Below are 24,660 nucleotides of genomic sequence, written 5' to 3' on the forward strand. Positions count from 1 at the left end.
ACTGCAATGGTACAACTCATCCTCCATGAGTTGCATACCCATTAGACTGCCATTGAACAACTAGTCCTCCACGAGTGGCAAACTTTTCAGACTGCAATGGTACAACTCGTCCTCCATGAGTTGCATACCCGTCAGACTGCCATGGTACAACTAGTCCTCTGTGAGTTGCATACTCGTCAGACTTCCATGGTACAACTAGTCCTCTATGAGTTGCATATCCTTCAGACTGCCATGGTACAACTAGTCCTCCATGAATTGCATACCCTTCAGACTGCTGTGGTACAAGTAGTCCTCCATGAGTTGCATACCCGTCAGACTGTCATGGTACAACTAGTCCTCCATGAGTTGCATACCCGTCAGACTGCCATTGTACAACTAGTCCTCCATGAGTTGCATACCCATTAGACTGCCATTGAACAACTAGTCCTCCACGAGTGGCAAACTTTTCAGACTGCAATGGTACAACTCGTCCTCCATGAGTTGCATACCCGTCAGACTGCCATGGTACAACTAGTCCTCCATGAGTTGCATACCCGTCAGACTGCCATGGTACAACTAGTCCTCCACGAGTTGCAAGCCCTTCAGACTGCCATGGTACAACTAAGTCCTCCATGAGTTGCATACCCATCAGACTGCCATTGTACAACTAGTCCTCCATGAGTTGCATACCCATCAGACTGCCATTGTACAACTTGTCCTCCATGAGTTGCATACCCATCAGACTGCCATTGTACAACTTGTCTTCTATGAGTTGCATATCCTTCAGACTGCCATGGTACAAGAAGTCCTCCATGAGTTGCACACCCATCAGACTGCCATTGTACAACTAGTCCTCTATGAGTTGCATACCCTTCAGACTGCCATGGTACAACTAGTCCTCCATGAGTTGCATACCCATCAGACTGCCATTCTACAACTAGTCCTCCATGAGTTGCATACCCATCAGACTGCCATGGTACAACTCGTTCTCCATGAGTTGCATACCCATCAGACTGCCATTGTACAACTAATCCTCCGTGAGTTGCATACCCTTCAGACTTCCATGGTACAACTAGTCCTCCATGAAATGCATACCCTTCAGACTGCCATGGTACAACTAGTCCTCAATGAGTTGTATAACCTTCAGACTTCCATGGTACAAGTAGTCCTCCATGAGTTGCATATCCTTCACACTTCCATGGTACAACTAGTTCTCCATAAGTTGCATATCCTTCAGACTGCCATGGTACAACTAGTTCTCCATGAGTTGCATACCCGTCAGACTGCAATGGTACAACTAGTCCTCCATGATTTGCATATCCTTCAGTCTGCCATGGTACAACTAGTCCTCCATGAGTTGCATACCCGTCAGACTGCCGTGGTACAACTAGTCCTCCATGAGTTGCAAGGCCTTCAAACTGCCATGGTACAACTAAGTCCTCCATGAGTTGCATACCCATCAGACTGTCATTGTACAACTAGTATTCTATGAGTTGCAAACGCTTGAGATTGCCATGGTACAAGTAGTCCTCCATGAGTTGCATACCCATCAGACTGCCATTGTACAACTAGTCCTCCATGAGTTGCATACCCGTCAGACTGCCATGGTAAAGTAGTCCTCCATGAGTTGCATACCTATCAGACTGCCATTGTACAACTTGTCCTCCATGAGTTGCATACCCTTCACACTTCCATGGTACAACTCGTCCTCTATGAGTTGCATATCCTTCAGACTGCCATGGTACAAGAAGTCCTCCATGAGTTGCATACCCATCAGACTGCCATTGTACAACTTGTCCTCCATGAGTTGCATACCCATCAGACTGCCATTGTACAACTCGTCCTCTATGAGTCGCATATCCTTCAGACTGCCATTACACAAGAAGTCCTCCATGAGTTGCATACCCATCAGACTGCCATTGTACAACTAGTCCTTTATGAGTTGCATACCCTTCAGACTGCCATGGTACAACTAGTCCTCCATGCGTTGCATACCATCAGACTGCCATTCTACAACTAGTCCTCCATGAGTTGCATACCCATCAGACTGCCATTGTACAACTCGTCCTCTATGAGTTGCATATCCTTCAGACTGCCATTACACAAGAAGTCCTCCATGAGTTGCATACCCATCAGACTGCCATTGTACAACTAGTCCTCTATGAGTTGCATACCCTTCAGACTGCCATGGTACAACTAGTCCTCCATGAGTTGCATACCATCAGACTGCCATTGTACAACTAGTCCTCCATGAGTTGCATACCCTTCAGACTTCCATGGTACAACTAGTCCTCTATGAGTTGCATATCCTTCAGACTGCCATGGTACAACTAGTCCTCCATGAAATGCATACCCTTCAGACTGCCATAGTACAAGTAGTCCTCCATGAGTGGCATACCCTTCAGACTGTCATGGTACAACTAGTCCTCCATGAGTTGCATACTCTCCAGACTGTCATGGTACAACAGATGTTACTTTCCAAGCCAAGTGATCACTTCACTCACCTATCACTCAATCAAATCAAGGTCTGAATGAGCGAATCATGATTCTCCCAATTCATGCTATTGAAAATATCTCCCCAAATCACAGGTGTTACTGTTCAGGAAAGCAGTTTCTCATTCCCCACCTATTTTTATAAGTCAAGGTCTTGGTACGTTAGCCCTTCATGACTGTCGCGCTAAATGATTCAGTACACAACACACAATTCACTGAGTTGAATACATGTTAAGTGGTACTACAGATAGTAAATGCCTATCTGTGTTAAAAGATACATAAAATACAGACGTCTCATGGGAAACGCTAACACTAAGGCATCTTATAGGTATGGCACCTTCAACATGCACAGCTGTCTCCCACCAGCTGTATTTCCATTAAAGTTTGCGTTACCTAAACCCCATAGAATTGACCCTTCAAAGAATGGAGAGATCACTGGTCTAACAACGAAAACAAAAAAAACATGTAATATGTGCGTTTTAAACAGTCATTTTCAAAATTTGCAGCCAGGTTATCAAGATTAATGATCCTTGCTATGGTGCTAGGTCGAAAGTCATTTAAGGCAGATGAATGGAGTGAAACATGAAAGCAAACAAAATGAAGTCATAAAATAGCAGTGTAAAACAACCAATATATTAGCAACAAAAGTGAAACTAGCTTTGTTAAAATTCATGGACACCTGTAAACGTATAGTAGTACAACCAAAATAATGAGGGTCAGCAGACATCATTAACTACATAACATGCCTATTAAGACTGCACATAACTGCCACTACAATCTATAGGTATAATGTATGCTTTGTTGGCACGTGCCCATAATAGAGTAAAGCTGAGCTGACTAGATTGAAATTTAGGTTTACAGTACTGTATAACGGTACATGCACCCAACTTCCATTACCTATCATAAGTGTACAGAACACACTATTCAGGATGAAACCCACATGTGCTAAAAACAAGTTTATAGCCACCACCAAAGAAACTTAATTAAAATGGTCTTAATAAACAGGTGATCTTTTTATGGAGATTGGAATGTTTTTTCTATTGAATGTCAACATACATTTGACGTAATATTTGTCCAAAAATTATTAGATGGTACTGTTGCAGCAGAAACACATTTATCAGAGTTGTGGTCAAATTCAAATAAGTTTGACTTTAAGAAATTAAAAATTATTATTTTGGTTGTGTGGTCACATAAGTCTTTATACACAAATGGATTTACGTTATGCTTTGGAACTGCCTAAATGTGGTCACTATAGACAGGTGGTCTTTATACACAGGTTGTTTGTATATTATGCTTTGGGACTGCCTAAAAGTGGTCACTATAGGCAGGTGGTCTTTATACACAGGCTGCTTGTATATTATGCTTTGGGACTGCCTAACAGTGGTCACACAAAACAGGTGGTCTTTATACACAGGTTGCTTGTATATTATGCCTTGGGACTGCCTAAATGTGGTCACTATAGACAGGTGGTCTTTATACACAGGTTGTTTGTATATTATGCTTTGGGACTTCCTAAAAGTGGTCACTATATGCAGGTGGTCTATATACACAGGCTGCTTGTATATTATGCTTTGGGACTGCCTAACAGTGGTCACACAAAACAGGTGGTCTTTATACACAGGTTGCTTGTATATTATGCTTTGGGACTGCCTAAATGTGGTCACTATAGACAGGTGGGTTTTTATACACAGGTTGCTTGTATATTATGCTTTGGGACTGCCTATATGTGGTCACTATAGGCAGGTGGTCTTTATACACAGGTTACTTGTATATTATGCTTTGGGACTGCCTATATGTGGTCACTATAGGCAGGTGGTCTTTATACACAGGTTGCTCATATATTATGCTTTGGGACTGCCTAAATATGGTCACTATAGGCAGGTGGTCTTTATACACAGGTTACTCATATATTATGCTTTGGGACTGCCTAAATGTGGTCACTATAGGCAGGTGGTCTTCATACACTGGTTACTTGTATATTATGGTTTGGGAAGGCTTGTAGTTTTTCAAGAAGAAGTCAAAAAAGTAAAAAAGTGTAGACGAACAACGACAGACGCCGATGGGCGACGGAAGATGGAAGACGATGGACAATCCATCATATGATAAGCTCCGCTCCACTAAGTCAACAGCGGAGCTAAAAAGTTTACATGAACAACAACGGACAATCACTGAGATTGCCTAAACTAAATATGAATAAATTTTTTGTTTTGAACTAACATGGTGCAATATTAGACTGAAGGTATGCGATCTCCCACCAAATATGCACCATAATTCATACCATTAGGTGAACAGCTGAGAATATACTGTAAAACATGTTGAAAAAGCCGCATACAATTTTAGCAAATTGTGGTAAAATGACGTAATAGCGAAGTGTTGATTCAGCGAATCTCTCTTGTTATTGTTGATTTCTTTGTTTGGCAGCCATTTTGAATTGATAATAAAGTCATTAGCGACATCTTGAATTAGCGAATCAGTTCTCTTGCTAAAATCGCAAAAAAGACATGCTCACGAAAAAGACATGTTTTACAGTAACCAGCTCAGGGTTTGACAATGAGGAGAGTCCTGTAGGCAAACATACATGTACATTTTGTACAAGTGAGTTTAAAAGTTAATGTCAAGCCATGAACATACTTAGATATTGTACTCCAGTCTGGTTACCAACACACAAGTTATCTTGCACTCTCAGTCAGTGTTTCTGACTGTTGTTTAATTTAAATTTCTATTAATAGTATTACTGTTGTTTATTTATTGTTGTTGTTTGTTTTATTTTATTTTCCACTGCCACAGCAGTTTATCGTGAAACTCTAAGTGATGGCTGGATGAGAAAGCAACTAACTGCAACTGTTTATTAAAAAAAGCCCCCAAAAACATGTATGAATCAGGTTTTCATGTGTTTTTTTATCTGAAGAGTACCTAATTAATGTATCAGGGTCAAGTTTTGATTTTGTAAAATTTAGAAATATAGAAAATAAATTAGTCTCAGTTACTTTCATGCACAATAATACACATGATGGTGGCTACACATTGAATAAGCTTACGAAGGGAAGGTGGCTGTTCTAACGCATTTTAATTTATGTGTGAACACTTCATGGAATAGGGGTGTGTACTGACTGATCATCTCGTTTGGATTTGAATGAGACTAACTTCAACTGAAAACAGTTGAGGTCATAAATTTATATAAGGCCAGACTTTTATTATCTCTTGTTTCGCGAACCCGCCGAATGAACAGGATCCAGAAATTAAATAAAAATATAATTTTATTTCAGCGTAATTTCTCGCGCCCGCCGACTTGTAAGTGCAAAAAATTGCTGAAAAAAACTTATTTTTATCTTCATTTTTTTCCCCCACCCAAGTTGCATTTTCGTGGGAGTATGATGATCAAAGTACCGAAGTCTCGCGCAGATGAGAAACAAGGTTATATATGGAATAAAATTTTATTTAATTTTTTCTCTTCGATCAATGATTTCACTTACAATTCTTTGAGAATCACACAAAACTAATGGAAAAAAAGAATTAATTTTATTTATTTTTCGCCCGCCTCAAAAAAAAGTGCCTTATAAAAACTCGAGAAACAAGGAATAAAAAAAGTCTGGCCTAAGTATAAACATGTCTTTGCTGTCTTACATCTCAAACCATGTTTATGGTGATCTTAGCAAGCAAGTATAAAGTGACATAATTTCGTCAATAAATCAAAAAATAATTTGTCACTAGCGACTGGTGAAAGGAAGCCCAGGACAAGTTGCAATTCTTATTTCAAGGTCAACAACACATAATTTACAAGTTAGCTACTTATTAGTTGTATGTTACGAAGAATTTCAAAAAAAATTTATAAAACATTTTCACCATGGAAGACTCTTGATTACATTTCTATCGGCCATGGAAGACTGTCTTGCTAAGTTTCTATCGGCCAGAGAAGCCGTTTCGTAACGATCATTTAATACCAATAAGTTTCTTTTCCAGAATCATTGACGATTTACACAAAAATTAATCATTCACGAATACAAATAACAATATAGTCACTGAAGTTTGGTTAAAGAAAACCTAAATTGTTAAACATTTCCATTTAGCAAAGAAACTTGTTGTTTTAAACCACCAGTTGAAACTTATAAAACATTTATAATTACTTTATGAGAACATCTATGGCATTCGGAAGTAATTTGTATCATGTGGTTTTGACTATTTAAGAAAACAAACATACACACACATTAACCAGTTTCATAATTAAAATATAGTGTTTTATTTGGAGAAATAAGTTTAAAAAATTAGTGCCAAAGACTGAAGTGATCTCATAAACCTGTTGACATTCTACCCTTGAAAGCCACAGTTGTTTGTTACACTACATTTCTTTTTACAACATCTGGCACAGGAAGGTTACGGGTTATGCTTGATGAATCGTGTGAAAGACAATTTATGTACCTTACCGGTACTTCTCCTGGAACAATCTCCAACAACAAGCAAGAGAGATACATTCAAGTGGGATATCTATGCTTCACCACAGATCAGGAATTTATATCTTCTTAATATGAACATTGAACTTGAGGGATACACATTTTGTATTTCTTCTGTATACTGCTACAGTTACATGTACAAGAAGAATTTTGAGTAGTTGTAGGTATGGTAGTTGTCTGTCAGATACCGGATTACAGCTACCCATAAATCTGAGAATGCAGAGGTGTAGAGGCAAATACAGTAGATGTCTGTCAGATACTGATTACAGCTACCCACAAATCTGAGAATGCAGAGGTGTGGAGGCAAATACAGTAGATGTCTGTCTGATACTGATTACAGCTACCCACAGATCTGAGAATGCAGAGGTGTAGAGGAAAATACAGTAGATGTCTGTCAGATACCGATTACAGCTACCCACAAATCTGAGAATGCAGAGGTGTGGAGGCAAATACAGTAGATGTCTGTCAGATACCGATTACAGCTACCCACAAATCTGAGAATGTAGAGGTGTGGAGGCAAATACAGTAGATGTCTGTCTAATACTGATTACAGCTACCCACAGATCTGAGAATGCAGAGGTGTGGAGGCAAATACAGTAGATGTCTGTCAGATACTGATTACAGCTACCCACAAATCTGAGAATGCAGAGGTGTGGAGGCAAATACAGTAGATGTCTGTCTGATACTGATTACAGCTAAACAGATCTGAGAATGCAGAGGTGTGGAGGCAAATACAGTAGATGTCTGTCAGATACTGATTACAGCTACCCACAAATCTGAGAATGTAGAGGTGTGGAGGCAAATACAGTAGATGTCTGTCTAATACTGATTATAGCTACCCACAAATCTGAGAATGTAGAGGTGTGGAGGCAAATACAGTAGATGTCTGTCAGATACTGATTACAGCTACCCACAAATCTGAGAATGCAGAGGTGTGGAGGCAAATACAGTAGATGTCTGTCCGATTACAGCTACCCACAAATCTGAAAATGCAGAGGTGTGGAGGCAAATACAGTAGATGTCTGTCAGATACTGATTACAGCTACCCACAGATCTGAGAATGCAGAGGTGTGGAGGCAAATACAGTAGATGTCTGTCAGATACTGATTACAGCTACCCACAGATCTGAGAATGCAGAGGTGTAGAGGAAAATACAGTAGATGTCTGTCAGATACTGATTACAGCTACCCACAAATCTGAGAATGCAGAGGTGTAGAGGCAAATACAGTAGATGTCTGTCAGATACTGTTTACAGCTCCCACAAATCTGAGAATGCAGAGGTGTGGAGGCAAATACAGTAGATGTCTGTCTAATACTGATTACAGCTACCCACAGATCTGAGAATGCAGAGGTGTGGAGGCAAATTCAGTAGATACACAACTTTATAGTATTACCTACAAGTATAGTACATAAACTTATGTGCAAAGTTTCATCTGAATCAGGCTGGGCGATATACTAGTGAGGAATCAGCATGGACATGAACAAGATGATTGGCAATTCAACATATTTGATCAAATCACAAAATAACACAACCAACAGTATTACCTACGTGTATAGTACTTGTTTGCAAACTTTCAACTGAATCAGGGAATATATTAGTGAGGAATCTGCATGGCCATGAATAAAAACAAGATGGCCGCCAGTTGGCCATTTTTGTGTGAATCTCAAATATGACATGCACCTGTAACGCAATCTGCATGATCATAGTTTGAATAAACTTGCCCTATTCCTCTCTGAGTAGCAGTCACAGACAGGTTTAAGTATCAGAATTTTGATAACCAAAATGTCCACAAGTCAACCATACTTGATCAAATGGTAATGAAAATTGATGTGCATATGAAAGTCATCATACATTAAGCTTGAATTTGATTGGTAAATGTATGTCTAAAAATGGCTCCAGATGCACAGATGAAATTCAAAATAATAATCCGCTATTCGTACAAAACCTGAACTAAATAGCATTTAGCATCAAAAATGACAAAAATATTAATAAATATTATTCAGACTACAAAAGAATATATTTTTGTTTATATTTTGACAGGTTTGAATCACTATTTTGTATGTAAAAAACAATTCTTGAGACAGCTTACCTCTTTAAGAGGTAGCCAATAATGTAAAGTTGACAATCAGTAATATGAAGTTTTTGTACCAACTTTGCACAAAATCAGTCCAGGCATGTTCGAGAAATGATGATGGACAGATGCACAGAACCCAACACATAAGTCCTTGTTTTGAACTTCATCAGAGACTATAAAGTTATCTTCTATTTAACCCATGCTTCCATAGACCCTCTCCACTAATCACTGTATCTATTAATAGCTTCCAACAAGATTCAAGGGAACTGTAATACACGACCAAAATCAACTGTGCAGTGATCATGACAGAGGCAAAAGACAAATTTAACTATACTGTATGTTCAAGTAAATAAACAAATCATACTCACTGTGTGAGACCTCTTTAACGATTTACATGTACTAAGGGAAACAGTACCCCCTACTTTCCTGTCAACTGCCCCAGGTAATATAAAAACTTGAAAGTACATATCGGTATTATGCTGGGTTTCAAACTACTAGGTTACGAAGTTTTGGTAGGCAAAATGGTGCTCACTAGACCCATTGTCATAAATGGTGAGAACATTCCCATGAAACAGACAAGGGCTATCATTTTGACAAACTAGTAAAAAGGGGTAAGTAGAAGAGTCAGCTGCTATTTCATTATTTATTTATATATTTACTTTTTCCTACATTTAATGTTGTTGTTTTTTTGGTGAAATAAATTTCATTCATTCATTCATTCATTCATTCATTCATTCATTCATTCATTCATTCAATATTTAAAACATCAGTATATGCCACTATATTGAAGAAGTAAAAAGAAGAAGAAAACATTTTGGATACCTGTGTGCATAGAGAGAAAAAAATGTACTGCCTTGACATGATATTGGTGAACTAACGTATATTACTTACATTTTGCAGGCTATCTCACTGCCGAGTGATTAAGAATGTGATGTTATAACATCACATAATACAAATACGTAACTTTCCCTGCCATTTGGGACCTATGTATGAAGTGTTTCCTTGATGTGTTTCCACATCACAGAATGCATCACTCAGAAATATTTTATTGCTTATTGCATATTGTAATTCTAACCCACACAATTGGATTGCATTGTGGTACATGTATAAGTATTACAGTAGGAATTTTTATGACCAAAATAGCCCCCAGTCGACAAAATCCAATCACGTCACAGAACAAAAGTAGAAACATATGCATCTCATGATACACTGACTGTGAAACAAATTTCAACACTGCATGAGAAAACAAAATCATTATTACCTTAAATACACAACCCAACATACATGTATAAGTCATCATACCACCTTTGATTGCAATCAGCCAAGCCAACTCCAAGAAATGTTTGAGGATATTTTCAAAGACAGAATGTATACGCAACATTCACTTTAAAAAAGAAATGATCTACATATGTTTGACATTCTGTAATGTCTTTAATACTAAGTTTGAGAGAAATCAGACGTTGATTGTTTGAGAAATGACTCCAGATGGACTCCTGCACGCAAAGAACACAAATTAATAGTCCCCGTTTTTGGATTTTGCCGAACAGAGACTAATAACATCCATACTGTACATCATATCTGGGTGGCGTAATGGTGATCTGTCGGTTTTTGTACTAAGTTTGAATGAAATAAGGTCAATAAATGTCTGAGAACTGACTCTGGTCTCCGTGTGAACATCGATGACCAACGCTAAAAACCTGAAAGTGGCATACTTTCCCATAGGATTACTATTGGGCAGTTTGAGAAATGAGATGCATGTGCACAGTAGGCATGATATTAAATACTGAAAAGAAAGCTTAACTATCACTGCTTCAAATTTTTACAATTTGATGGTTTTATTGCATCCGTGAAGACATGCACATACCACATGCACACCCAAGCACATGCACACAAATATACATACAAGTATACCATACGCAAACATCCATAACATCAATACCATGAATGCACACTCATGAATTTTTATCATAGATGCACACTCACAAATGATAGCCATGTATTTACACAACAATTTAACACTTAGAAGCTCCACTGATAGCCAGCCAAAATGAATGCAAAACATGCAGGTTCTCTGCTGAGATAGCTCCGCTGTTAGCAATGCACATTTCAATTAAAGAACTGAAGATATCATTAGAAAATGAACAAATCTTAGATGTCTATCAGAGGTAACTACATGTATAACATCAAAGTAATCAAACTTGAGATTTTTAACAAGTCAAAAAAATATCACTTTTTACCAAAAATATACCGGTACATCAAAATTAGAGAACTGAAGATATCATCATGAAATGAACAAATCTGAGATTGGCCCAACTGAGGTACCTATATGTATATTATCATATACCTCGTATTGCCCGGCCTCGTAACGCTATGGGAATCCCGATACGCGAGCCGTGCAATAATTTTCCATATCACGCCCGGGCCCCGTTTACCATATTTAGTAAACGCGTCTATTTCCTGGAACTACTTTCTGCTTATAAACAACGCGCGTAATTTGCGTCTGCGCTTCGATAATGGCTGACGATATTATTCTGTGGATGGAAAATATAGCGAAAACACAAGTTGGACTCATTATTAACCTGACGAAAGCCGGCATTCCACCTTAACCAATCATAAATATAACTGGTCACAAAAACGTGTCAAGTTTACAGCACTACGATACTCACATTCAGCTGGCATCGGTGTCACGGGATACACCCAGCGACACCGATGCCATCTCAACGGAAGATCGTCGGCGCATTTCAGATGTTCTTGGTTACGCCAGAATCTGGAACTGTAAACCAAACTGCTTCTTGACAAGCAATTGTTTCTCGTTCACCGACTAAGGTTTTTAACAACTGTGAAATTAACGTGTCTTTACCCGTCTTTACCTGTGGCTACAACATCAGCTCCAAGAAATCGTCCGTTGTCGGATGGTCAGTAAATGACCAACTTAGCTGGACTGTAGTGTCTATTCTTAAGAAAGAAAGTTTATAATGAGTTCGTATTTATTACCGTTAAAATATTGTTATAAATTTATGTTCATTTGCTGTTTCATTAAAACATAATTTGTGGATATATTTGGTGACATTAGTTTGTCTATAGATCCCTGTCACTGACGTCATGCGGTACCGGTCTATTGTGTGAGAGATGTTGACGCGTTTGCGTCATTTAGAATCCATTGTATAAATCCGCACCAGTAAAAAGGCCCATATCGAAACCGGGATGAAATCGAATAGGTTTTTTTTTGGGCCAGACGAGCGAAAAATAACATAACTAAAGACTTTTTTTTCATATAAGGTATATGATAAAACCTTTATGGACTGGATACGGCTTTTGCTGCCCTCGATCGTACGGCTTACGCGCGACCTCGGGCCGCAAAAGCCGTATCCAGTCCATAAAGAATAATATCAGAGCAATCAGACTTGCAATTTTTAACAAGAAGTTGAAAATATAACTTTTCACCAAAAATGACAAAAATATTCATCAAAATTAGAGAACTGAAGATATTATCATGAAACTCTACTCAAGGTACATATACACCAAGTATCAAAGCAATCAGGCTTGTAGTTTTCAAGAAGAAGTCGAAAAAATAAAAAAATTATGTGGACGATGGACAATCACTCAAATGACAAAGTTGACAGCGAAACTAAAAATTACACCAGCGGGGATGTGTTAACACCATAGATGCACACCCATACATACACACAAAAAAAACATATACATACCTAATACATGCACACTTGTATATTTATACCACACCTACACCACACACAGAGCTATGAAATTACCACCCACTACACAGGGGAAAATCAACATCGTCTACACTCAGTTGATATACAGCCACTTGACTTTAATAATAAAGTGAATACACTTGATAACATTCCAACAAAACATGGTAACTCAATTTGACTGTGTTGTTATGTGACGACTAATTAAACAGTGTATATAAACCATATTGGAGACAATTAAACTACCATATAAATTTGACAAAAGTACAGTGCTCACATGCATGATGGTTCAAATATACCCAAATATACGTGCTGATATTAGTTGCAAAAAACTGCCCATCATTTAGGGAAATTGTCAATAAAACAGCAGCAGTTGAAATAAATAATTAAAGTTGCCTGTCCAATAAACTGTTTAGAAAATAAAAGTACCTGCTGCAATTGATGATGAACCTGTCCCTAGCAAGATACACTATGACGTTATTTGAATTAAAATTAATTCTTGATTGATTTAGATCGTCCAAACTTGATATCTCATTCACCTGCCCACAGGGACAGGCAATTTGTAAATTTACTTGTCCCAGCTAAAATATAACTATCTGGAACAGGTGGTTAGGCTTTAATTTTGACCCCTGCACAGAGATTCTGTAAATCAATTGCCAAAACAATGCCTGTACTGTCTGGTAGCAGAACATATCTTATCAAGCTTTCAGGACAATATATATAACGACTTAATATTTCAGTCATTGATCTTGTCCTACAACATAATATTATAGCACTAGTTGCATGTCTCTATCTGCAACAGTTCTTAAGAAATTACAGTTACGCATATTATTGAGGTCACATGACCATATATGGTCATCTGATACACTAGTCATATCTCATGTGCCAAATTGTGATTGCTTTGGAACACCTATCAATTGGTTAATTTAACAAATGGTTAAAATTAGCTAATTAATACGTAAAGTCATTTATAATTAGGGATTTCAACCAAAAACTAATCCGGTCTGCACATAACCCCAAAGCATCTATGTAAGTTTCATTGAAATCTGATAATTGGTTCTCGAGATATCTGACACACAAACGCACTAACCGCAAAGAATCCCATTGTGAGCTTCGCATACAGGCAAAATGATGCATGAAAATTTTGCCAGGAAAAATTAAATTTCAGCAATTTGCTGGTAACAAAACGTCAAAAATTGTTTTCAATCATTTCAGTCAATGGGACAACATGTTTTCACTTAAATCTACTGTTTTATACCCAAAATATGGACAATAAATGCTCCATGACACAAGTTAACATTATGGCGAAATGTCCTTGAGAAAACTGATGAGTTTGAGGAAACTGATGAACCCCTGTAGTGTACTATATAAGTGCATATTGAGACACTTTTTATCATGGCAACCGACAGCTGCATGGTTGTCTGCTAATAACTGTCAATTATATATATATATATATATATATCACATACCCTAAATTTGGGTGGGCCCATATTCTAAACTGGTATCTCTAAGTAGGCAACAATCCAGACATGCAACTCTGCACCTAACATTTAGGATATAGACTGATCGTCTAACTCAAGTAACTTACTCTATTAACACTAGACACTTAGGAGCTGTTACTTCAGGTCTTTCTGGTGCAAACACAAGGTAGATGAAAGGTATAGGCTTGTGTAAAGAAATCAAGGGTAATTGGACAGTAATATTCTAATTTATTGCCATTATCCAGCAATTCAATGATGACGAGTGAGTTCAAAGAACATATTTACTCAGTAAAACAACTTAATTCAGACACTAATACCACTTTAGTTTGCACACCAACAAACAGAAGCCCTGCTGACTGTTTTGTTTAATCCAGTGACACAGAAACTAAAATGTAACCATCAGTAAGGGAAAAACGAAGTTTAGACATGAGCAATATAATGAAATGATTATTCAGTAAATCTGTGTACTGTCAAAACAGAAAAAAACCATTTACTCGATTTGTATAAATATTCTTAAATTTCACAATTTAAAGTAAAATGAAATGGTCCACTTTGCTGATGGAATAAGAACATTTTTTAAGGGCATATTTGCACACTGTGGTTGTTAATTGACTGGGTGAATTCAACTGCCATTGAAATTTATAAATATTTATAAAAATCAAGGGGAAATACTTACTAATTTATAATAAACTTTTTGTACTATTGTGCTATACTGTAACAACACAACACAACACAAGATCAGAATCAAAAATCGCACCCTTCTGACCAGACTGACCAGAGTTGTACAGATACATAGTGTCAATTCGACTCAGCTGATATTCTTTTCTTTGGTGTCAGTAGATGTTGATGGTGATTAAAGGTCACTGAAGAACACCCAAATCTGGCTTGTTGGATGTGCTTCGTAGGAGCCCATTGATGTTGTATGCCATGGAGTTGGCAACAACATTCAGTGATGAATACCATACATTTAGACACAGTGTCCATCATATAGACCACCAATCTTTTGCCCGAGTCTCCAAGTGCATGTAGTACATACACCACAGACTCAGCGGGAGCCTGCCTCTGGGACAGCGTATCTGAGTTGTCAACAGTTTGGCCACCAGTAGATCAAACAGTAGTGGAAAGTAGCACTTGACGAGCGAAGAAAAGCCTGTCAGTGTTTCATGACCAAGGTCAGTCATTGTAAGGGTGGACAAGGCCAACACACTTTTTTCGGAAATGTTGCCAAGTTATTCTTAATGTCTAGCTATTGGAAAGTTTGAAGCAAAAATGTTGGATAAATGCATTTGAACTCATTTTTCCATTTTGAACTTCAGTTGTTTGTATTTGGCCAATTTTCAATTCAAAATGGCCACCACATTAGGGGAGGTCAAACAAAATGCTAGCCAGAAATCATTGTGACCATGGTAACAAGTTTGGGTACTCCCTTTCATTATATGCTCTATGTAACAGGTGTTCAGTTTATTTGGGTTTGGTTTAGACAGATTTTTATTTCACAAATAAAAATGAAAACTACAAAAGCACCAAACCTTGCTTGTTAAAGTTGTATTGTCGGCAAACCTTTAATTTTGAGTAACTTTGGCAAAAATCAAATCTGAAAGTTACAACGCTCGCAGTTTGTATGGATCCAAAGCTGGTATATTATTAAGTTATTTATTGTCTTCACTTCAATAAATCCTGTCATGCATTATTTTTCGAATTCTAGTTTTTGTGTGAGTTAAACACTATAAATGCATTTAATAGCAGGCCATCATCCTGTAACAACAGGCCAAAATAAAATAAAAAGGCTCTCAGCAGTGCGAAGCGCTGCAGCGAGGCCGGCGTAGGTTGTCGAGGGAGGGGGAGAGATTACAAAGTAGATTTCGGATTTGGGCTTGTAGCCGGAGATATGGCCGATGGCCGGCTCTTGACGAAACCTCTGTCACATTAAATACTGATTTTGTAATATAGTACATTTTAGTTTGTTAAACAGAGAACCATGTGTACGATTCAGTGACACCCAAAGATGCTGAAAACTTAATCATAACTGCTTGGTGATATCAGTGATACGGATATCTCGCGAATACCATAATTTTTGCATTTATTATAGTATACATTAACATGTCAAAACACTTTGATGACAATGAAGCCAAGTATATCTTTAAAGTCCTAATATGGTTCAAAAACAACCAAAATGTTGCTAGTTGTTTCTGACTTTCCAAGTTATAAAATATGAAACATGACAACAAATGACAAACCACGGTATTGACAACAAATTAATATTAGTGAGAAGCATGGAAAGTGATGCAGTTATTACAGGACTTCATTTATAAGTACAACCTATTAGGATCTGTTGAAAGGCGAGTTAGGTGGACCACACACCACAACAGCTACAATTGTGCTCAAATAAGTGTGACTCTATTTGTATTGGGTTATGTTATGAGGTTGTTCTACTGGGACATGCGAGTTAACTCCAAGTAAAAAATACTGCAACATGAGCTAAGAAAATCTCACAAGTGAATAAACTGTGAAAAATTGCATAGTAATTGGAAAGGGAGTGTTTGTGGCTATAATGCAGAGCACTGAAGTATATCCGTGGTACCGATACAGCATGCTAAGTGATAGAATCTCACCATGTCACTATATCCAGAGAGGATTAAAATGATAATCAGTCTGGTATCAGTGTTGATGATAATACCATAGAACAGTTAGCGGTTGAATTAATACATCCAATCATCTTGAGAGCTCACTCTAACTTGCATACCCTTCACGCTAAATGCATTGGGGTTCAACAGATGGAATGCATATAATAGTAAAATGTATACCACTCTTTCAAGCGACAATAAACCTTTCTATCAAGAGGCCCCTGGGCAAGACTGATTGCTTGTCCAACATATAGAACACATACATACAACTGTGAAATTCATGATGCCAAAAGGCACCATACATAATTCACACTTCTTAGCTCAATAGGGTATTTTTAACTGTTAGTCAATTCAGCCTTTTATACAACTGTTTCTGAACACACTTTTGAATGACTGCAATCTTTAGAAATGCCTGCCCAACATAATCCTCAGAATGTTCTACTTCACTCTGACCATGCTGGCCAACATACAGACCAACAACAGATGAAAGCAAACCAAAAAGGAAAGGAAATTGTTATTATCTGAAATGCTGAATCAATACCAGATTGCAAGGGTGGAATGCAAAGGATGTTTAACCCAAAATGACTTTGACCATTGCTGTGATGGTAGAAGGTACCCTCTCTTGTATGTGTTCTCTACTCTCTGCATCCACCTCAACTACTGCTACCATATTTGCTCTATTAGTAGCGTATTACATAAATTACAGACATGTTCAGTACACTTGTATGCACTTCTAGACCATATACCGATGATACACATACTCTCTTGTATTAACTGCAGGAGTTTTAAATACAAGAACATCAAAAGTATACTTGGCTAAATAAAATGTATTGTAATTTTACCAGAGACAAATTCTTTAAAATTCCATGAGTCTGTGAAAATTATGTAGGAGTACAAATTTCTCTGGGGTGGGGGGTGGAGGTGTGAGGGGGGTGCCAGTGACTCTCACACAAACTTTTGCTTCATAAATGCTATCAAATTTTAAGTTTGAAGCCTTACAACAGGAATTATGTACGATTCCTTAAGGTTACACATCCTGGTATTTCAGGGGGTATTGTTGCCCAACAATAGTAATATAGTATTAAATAGTCAAATATTCTCATTGATAGTGAATTTATACCCCCAGAAAGTACCAGGATGTGTGACCTTTTGTGGGTCATGCACATGGCTCATTACTAGCCATATTCAGCATGCATTCCTCAGTGGCTGTCGCCAATTATATCAGTAGATACACTTCACAAAGTTACTAGGACACACCGTCCGTGACCATCAAAGTTTGAGAAAGCCTTGTGATAATATGAAATCAGACAATGACATGTTGTGAAAGCCTAAGAAGCGGGACCAGAGAAAGGGAAACATCTTGCGTAAACAACTCCAGTGTAGCCGCCAAACAAGCAATGACAACAGAATGTAACCTAAGTGGGCTTACTATTTGTTTCTCAAAAATGTGAAATAAATTGTTGACAGAAAAACAAGTGGTATAGAAATGCACTCAAGCACAATAGATTGTGTATCCCTTCAGGGGCCACACTAAATACGAACCAGCATTCCACTGACTTCAGCTGTATATGTATAAATACACTGATTAACCTTATCGTTAAGGTGATTTGGTACAGTGCTAGAGTTTCTGTCTGGAGAAAGGATTAGTCCATGTGAGGGCAGATTGATCATCTGGGACAAGTTGTCAGTATCTATATTCTTATGTCAGGTACATGTACATATGTAGTGCTCAATGTATTACAACATAGTAGAGTTCAGCATGTTAATAAACCGATCCAAACTAGTACTGTAATACTGTATTAGAAAGCGCGGCTTCTATTAAAATGGTACAATGCAACAGAGGGGATGCGGCTTCTATTAGAGCACCTACACATACGAGAAATGATGAATTTTTGGTTCTCAATTATTCAAAAAGAATTGGTGTGACTTCTATTAGGGATGCTGCTTCTAATACAGATTTTACGGTAGACTACATGATTAATAATTAAATAACATATATATGCCGAATAGTTATTAAAGTCAAATTTCTCGGACCAATGAAAATCGTGTCAGCAACATTCCTTAAATTGCGTCTTCGCAAATTCCGTAAAACGCCAAATCACGATTAGCCCTAGCAGCAAAAATTACGCGGTTAACAGTTCCTTTGGTTGCACTGATGGACGAGTCAAAGACCTTACTGGGTACAAACAGTTACTCTTGGAAGACATCCCCGAGTAATACTTGAATAAGCAATAGCACATGGAATGCATTTTCTTTACATACAATCTGCATGTCTTGCAGCAAATTGTGCATTACGAGCATTAAATGCAAAAAATGCATTGTAAGCAGAACATGCATATATATGATATGCACATTTTTACTATTATGTACAGGAAGTGAAAAATGCGACAGGTCGCATTTTATAGAAGTCTAAACGCGTGCTCTGAGCGTGGCCAGCGTTAAATTTAGCATACTGCCACAAGCCCCAACAAATTAATAACACCTGGTCACAACATACCTGTACTGGAGGTCAGGTCACAAAACAGACAAAGGAAACATTCCATTGACAAGGCTGGTAAGAGGCAAGGAAGGCTATCATACTGAAGATTGAACTTTTTGAGGTCAGAAGTCAACTATACTTATGTAGGACACCAACCACTAAAAACATTATATATACTTCCACCGTTTTATGTTCATTACTACTGGCAGGTGTAAACTAGATTGTAATCAAAATGTAAGATTGAATCCAAACAATAGGTGATTTTCCGTACAATTGCGAGATCTCACGAGATGCATGAAAGACGCGCGTCGAACGTCTGCGGCAAAAATCAAACGATTTGATTTTGAACTCGAATTTCCTTATTTCGTAGCTCACACCGACCGGCCGATCTTCGACAGAGGAATATTGCTTCCGAATACCCTTACTTAATCGAAATTGCCTATCATCAAATGTGTACAGCACATTATTAAGCATGGAAATGTCCCCAAAATACTTTCGCGTTTGTTGAATCCCACGCGATGTTTGACGCGACTACGACGCTATGACTTTTGTTTGTCCTGTTTTTACGTTTGATTTCACGCATAACGCGTGATTCTCACAGTGAACGGAAAATGGTCTATTGATTCAAAATGTTATTTTGAAAACAATAGACATTGTTACGAATGACACACCTAGTACTTTAGTAATTTCCAAGAAAATGGAATACAATTGGATTATTATTCTGAAAATTGGAATCACTGCACTTAAATTATTAATATACCATGGCTGTCTTGAATCACAACATCTAATGAGTTATTGAGAAACAGCATGGCAATACTATAATTTGTTTTATCAATCTGTTTGTGATTTGATGAATTGAAGGAAGTCATGACAAACATGCTAACTGCTGCAAAATGCTGACCCTCAAATTTTAAGAACATCAGTTATTTATACTGTATGGCATGGTTGGTGTTTATGACATCATAAAGAGAAAGTAATATCAAATCAATCAGTTAGCCATTTTCAAGATAACAAGCCATGCATGGCACAGTCCCTGTTAGTTATCAAATTTAAAATACATGTATATAGTTTTGTTTATAGCAATATAGTTGGAAAATAAACATGTTAGAGATATGGATCCAGAAGCTATTGCTTTATTATGATTTTTAATATTAAAATGACTGACATTCAGTCATCTTGTATCTGATCATTAAACGAGTACTTGTCCATATTAAGGGATATTTCTTTGGAACATGATGTATAATGAATATATAAAATTTGAAGATAATTAGTCAAAGCATGTTGGAGATATTGCACTAGAACCACATTCATTAAAACCAAGTTTCAACAAAATCCATTTGTAATCACCTGAGATCCAGTTCCAGAATGCCAGAAATGCCTGATTTTGATGATTTTTCAGCATAAAAATGGCTGGCTTTCGGCCATGTTGAATCAGATTTTGAAACAAATTGATGTGCATATGTATAATATTATGTTTGATGTATGTGTGAAGTTTGAATGTAATCAGTCCAGGCATGTCTAAGATATAGGTCTGGATGGACGCACGGACGCACACACGCATACCACACACACACAGATGCATGAATGCACAGGGGACACTCCCATAAGTCCCTGTTTTTGGACTGCATCCGAATAGGACTAATAAGAATATTCACTAAAAGTAAAATTATAGAAACTAAATGAATTCTGAGTAATGACTTGAATAAATCTGTCAGTGGGCCATCCAATTAAAATATCAAAACAATTAGGCTGGTTGTGTTCAAAAAGACATCAGGAATATTTTTTTTTTTTTTACTGAAAATAACAAAATTATTCACTAAAATTAGAGAATGAAAAAAATTGACATTTCAAATTCAATCACTTCTGACATCAATCACTTGACCCTGTATCATATTCAATTGTAAGATTGCAAACTTTTCATTAAATTAGATTACTAATTTGATGCAATGAAAAAAACATTCATGGTAGACGGAAATTCAAATCGATTTGTTACACATGTTACTAGACTTTATTTTTGTAATCAGTTTTCAATATCATCCACTAGCACCACTCAGTAAGCGGCAATCATATTAGTGATCGCATATTGAGACACTGATTGTGCATACATGTGTTGTATAAAGCCACCAGACAACTAATTATTCAATAATATTTTGCACTCCATGAAATAACATAACAGACATTTACTCCATATTTAATCGATCTACAAATATTCTACCTATGGTATTTCCAAACAACAATATCTCAAACTAGTAATTCACACTCTTGTAAAAGAAATAGTTTTTTCGGCATTCACTGCATGGCACTTGCATGGCTTCACACAGCCTTTGGCATCTCGCATCACAGCATAAGGCCAAAAAACAAACAAACTTATGTTGCCCTCAAGTCGGAAAATTGAAAAATTGGGTCGATCGGTCGGATTTTTTTTTTTTTTTTTTAAACTTGTGAAAACTATGGGGATCAATCAAACGCACGATAGATATTAAACACAAAAATCAAAGTGTTTCCTTCAGTCTTTTGTATTTAAATACAGATCAACCCGATGTTCAAAGTCGCCACTTATCCGCCTGTTTACTGCTTAAAATGGTGAGTTTATAATATTTGGGCCTATTAAAAAAAAAACGCGACCCGATATCGGTCGCTGAGGGCAACAAAACAATTTTTTTTTTGGCCTAATAGTACAATGAGCTACTTGATTCAAATTACAATGAAAAACTTTAGGCCGATTAATATTGTAAGCAACACAAATAGCTTTCACTGATTCACTTGTGCAATCCCCAGGATCGACAGCTACCCCTTTAAGTGTTTTCACATGTTGTATCCGTTAAAGGCCATTGTGACAAATTGCAATGTAATCCATGTGCAGTTGTCAACTTAACTCCTAATTAGCAAACCATATTAATAGTTATAAAGTCAAGCTTTGTTAGTGGAATCAAAGACAATAGAAAAGATGTCTTTGATGGAATACAATAATACTGCGCTACAATAGATTTTGATATAAACTAGGATAGTAATCTAAGCTTCTGTTTATAGTGATTCAATAATGATTCAGAATAATCTTTGTTTTTTCTCTACTGGTACATGGCATGATGACTATGAGAATAAACCATTATTTTCAAAAAGAAATAAAGCATTCATCATAGTGATGTTTACTGATTAGAAGTGCCATTGAGGCAAATCAGGTGATAATATTTGTTTACACCACATTTCGGGTAGTTTCTATAGCAATAGAGGTGTTTATGGTTCATACATTATGTAACAGCTATTGTTATACCAACACCATTCTTAAATGGCCCACAAGACAAAAATCCAGGGTTGCATAGCATCCAGGTGCCTAGTCAACAGTGAAATCCAATGTTACATAGCATCCAGGTATAGCAACAGTAAAATCATGGGTTACAATCCAGGTGCCAAAGGCAACAGTGAAATCTCGGGATATAATCCAGATGCCTAGGCAAAAGTGAAATCTCGGGATATAATCCAAATGCCAAGTCAGCAGTGAAATCCAATGTTACACAGCATTCAGTCACAGCAACAGTTAAAACCAGGGTTGCAATCCAGTTGACTAAGCAACAATCAAATTCCCTTTTGCAAGTGCCCAGGCAACAGATGGCTTTATGAACATGTTTATGTGAGTATTAATATTTGTATTAATATTTGTATCTGCATAGTTTCTCGAATAAGAATTGTCAGTACAAGATCAAATGTTACATCACTATTTGGGAATGTTGTAGGACAGGAAGTATAATGTTGGAGTGCATTGGGGGGGGGGGGGTCTTTGGTAGTTTTGCCTTTAATACTTGAAGTCTTCAGCTGAATATTCAGTTTTATTTTATTGTAAGTCCTTTTTATTTGCATGGGACAGTGCATAACATTTTTGAGGTATGATTCAGTTCCTTGTTTTTTTTTCTTTATTCACTACAATAATACCAATGTTTATCACATGACAGCCAGGCCTGAGTGGAGAGGGCACCACTTTTCAGGGACAAAATTTATAAAATGGCCTTAGCAAATAGGAAATGAAAGGATACCAGGGCAAACCAATTGGGTTGATGTCTCTGTGAAATTCAAATCCTGTCACAGGGTAATATGTAGTTTTTGTTAAACGTCCAGAGAGAACCATCAGGCTTGGATGACAATACTGATTTCAGGTCAACAAAACTGTGTATTGATGTACATGCTATGTGATTATAATAATGCTAATGTTTATGTAATATTCTAATAATGTGCACAAGTAATATTTATTGTAACACAATAACCAACAAAGAGCAATCTAAATTTAGCCTCAACAAGAATAGTGTTATTGACTCAAATTGCGCCTTACTTGGATCACCTGACAGTTTATGTGTGTTTCTTGTCATCTCACAAAGCCGGTAGTCTGCTCCTCCCATCGCTAAATGCGATACTGCAATAATGTATACACATTCACTGCAAACTAAAAATGCCGGCGCCTTTAAAATGTAATGAGCTGCGCCTAACCACCGAAACGTCTATATGAATGGAATGCATAAACATTCATTTTTTTGTGTTAAGCTAAACCTGTCGATAACGGAATGTCATGTTGGTGGATATCAACGTACAGTCCCGAAATCGTTCACACATTGAAAACAAGTCCAACCAGAGTGTGTTACTGGCATTCCGATCGTCGACGTGCTATACAAGCACTGAAACATGTCATGAAATACACGCGACAGCCGCGATCTTTAATAATAGGTGACATTCTTGGCGTGTGGGCAGTCACAATTGGCGAGGAAATTCAAGCGCCAATATTTTGCGGCCGACAACAACTTTAGCAAGTTTGTTTATGTTTTTACCTTTTCTTTCGCCAATACCGCCGGTAGTTTCGGTGGGTTTCGTACGATATCTCTGCAGATGTATATCACCAACGCCCCGGCACCTGCACATAACGCACCGGTCCCTACCAGCGAAGCTTTAAGGAATCTCTTTTGCGGATAACTTGACGACAATCTACGCAAATTCGCCCCTGAAGACCGAATAATATTGAAAATTCTACTCCCAGCTGTCGCCATCTTGGAAATAATAATTCATGTTTGCGCATGCGCCATGCTAAACCACGCCCTCTTTGGCTCAAAGAAAGATACAAATAATAAAAAGTATATTTTCTTAAAATTTAGCAAGTGGTTTCGTTTATATTTATTATTGTTCAACTTTTAGAATTTGTATATATCATTATCAAATGCCATATTACGTCAGAAGTGATTGATAATTCTTTAGGATTCGGAAGTTGTAGGAGAGTGAGTAAATTGAAAAGCAGGATTGCTGATAACGCGAACCAATTAAATTCATTCCCATAGAAACTGTCTTTCACTGACGGCTTGTCGTATTTATTATTGCGTTAGCATTAGGAAATGCT

The 24,660-nt window shown here is 37.3% G+C and overlaps 1 protein-coding gene across 3 annotated transcripts in view; it reads right to left on the reverse strand.

Annotated features, from left to right (window-relative positions):
- Positions 1–24,337, reverse strand: part of LOC102801496 (calcium uptake protein 3, mitochondrial-like) — a 98,228-nt gene extending 73,891 nt beyond the window's left edge. For all 3 annotated transcript variants that reach the window (XM_085497751.1, XM_085497750.1, XM_085497749.1), the window contains exon 1: positions 24,101–24,337. In XM_085497751.1, the coding sequence (XP_085353877.1) occupies positions 24,101–24,316 (216 nt within the window). In that variant the 5' untranslated portion in view covers positions 24,317–24,337. The remainder of the gene's footprint in view (positions 1–24,100) is intronic.
- Between the last annotated feature and the right edge of the window lie 323 nt (positions 24,338–24,660).

This window comes from Saccoglossus kowalevskii, chromosome 4, assembly GCF_978046115.1.
Source record: "Saccoglossus kowalevskii chromosome 4, keSacKowa6.1, whole genome shotgun sequence".
Taxonomy (NCBI): domain Eukaryota; kingdom Metazoa; phylum Hemichordata; class Enteropneusta; family Harrimaniidae; genus Saccoglossus; species Saccoglossus kowalevskii.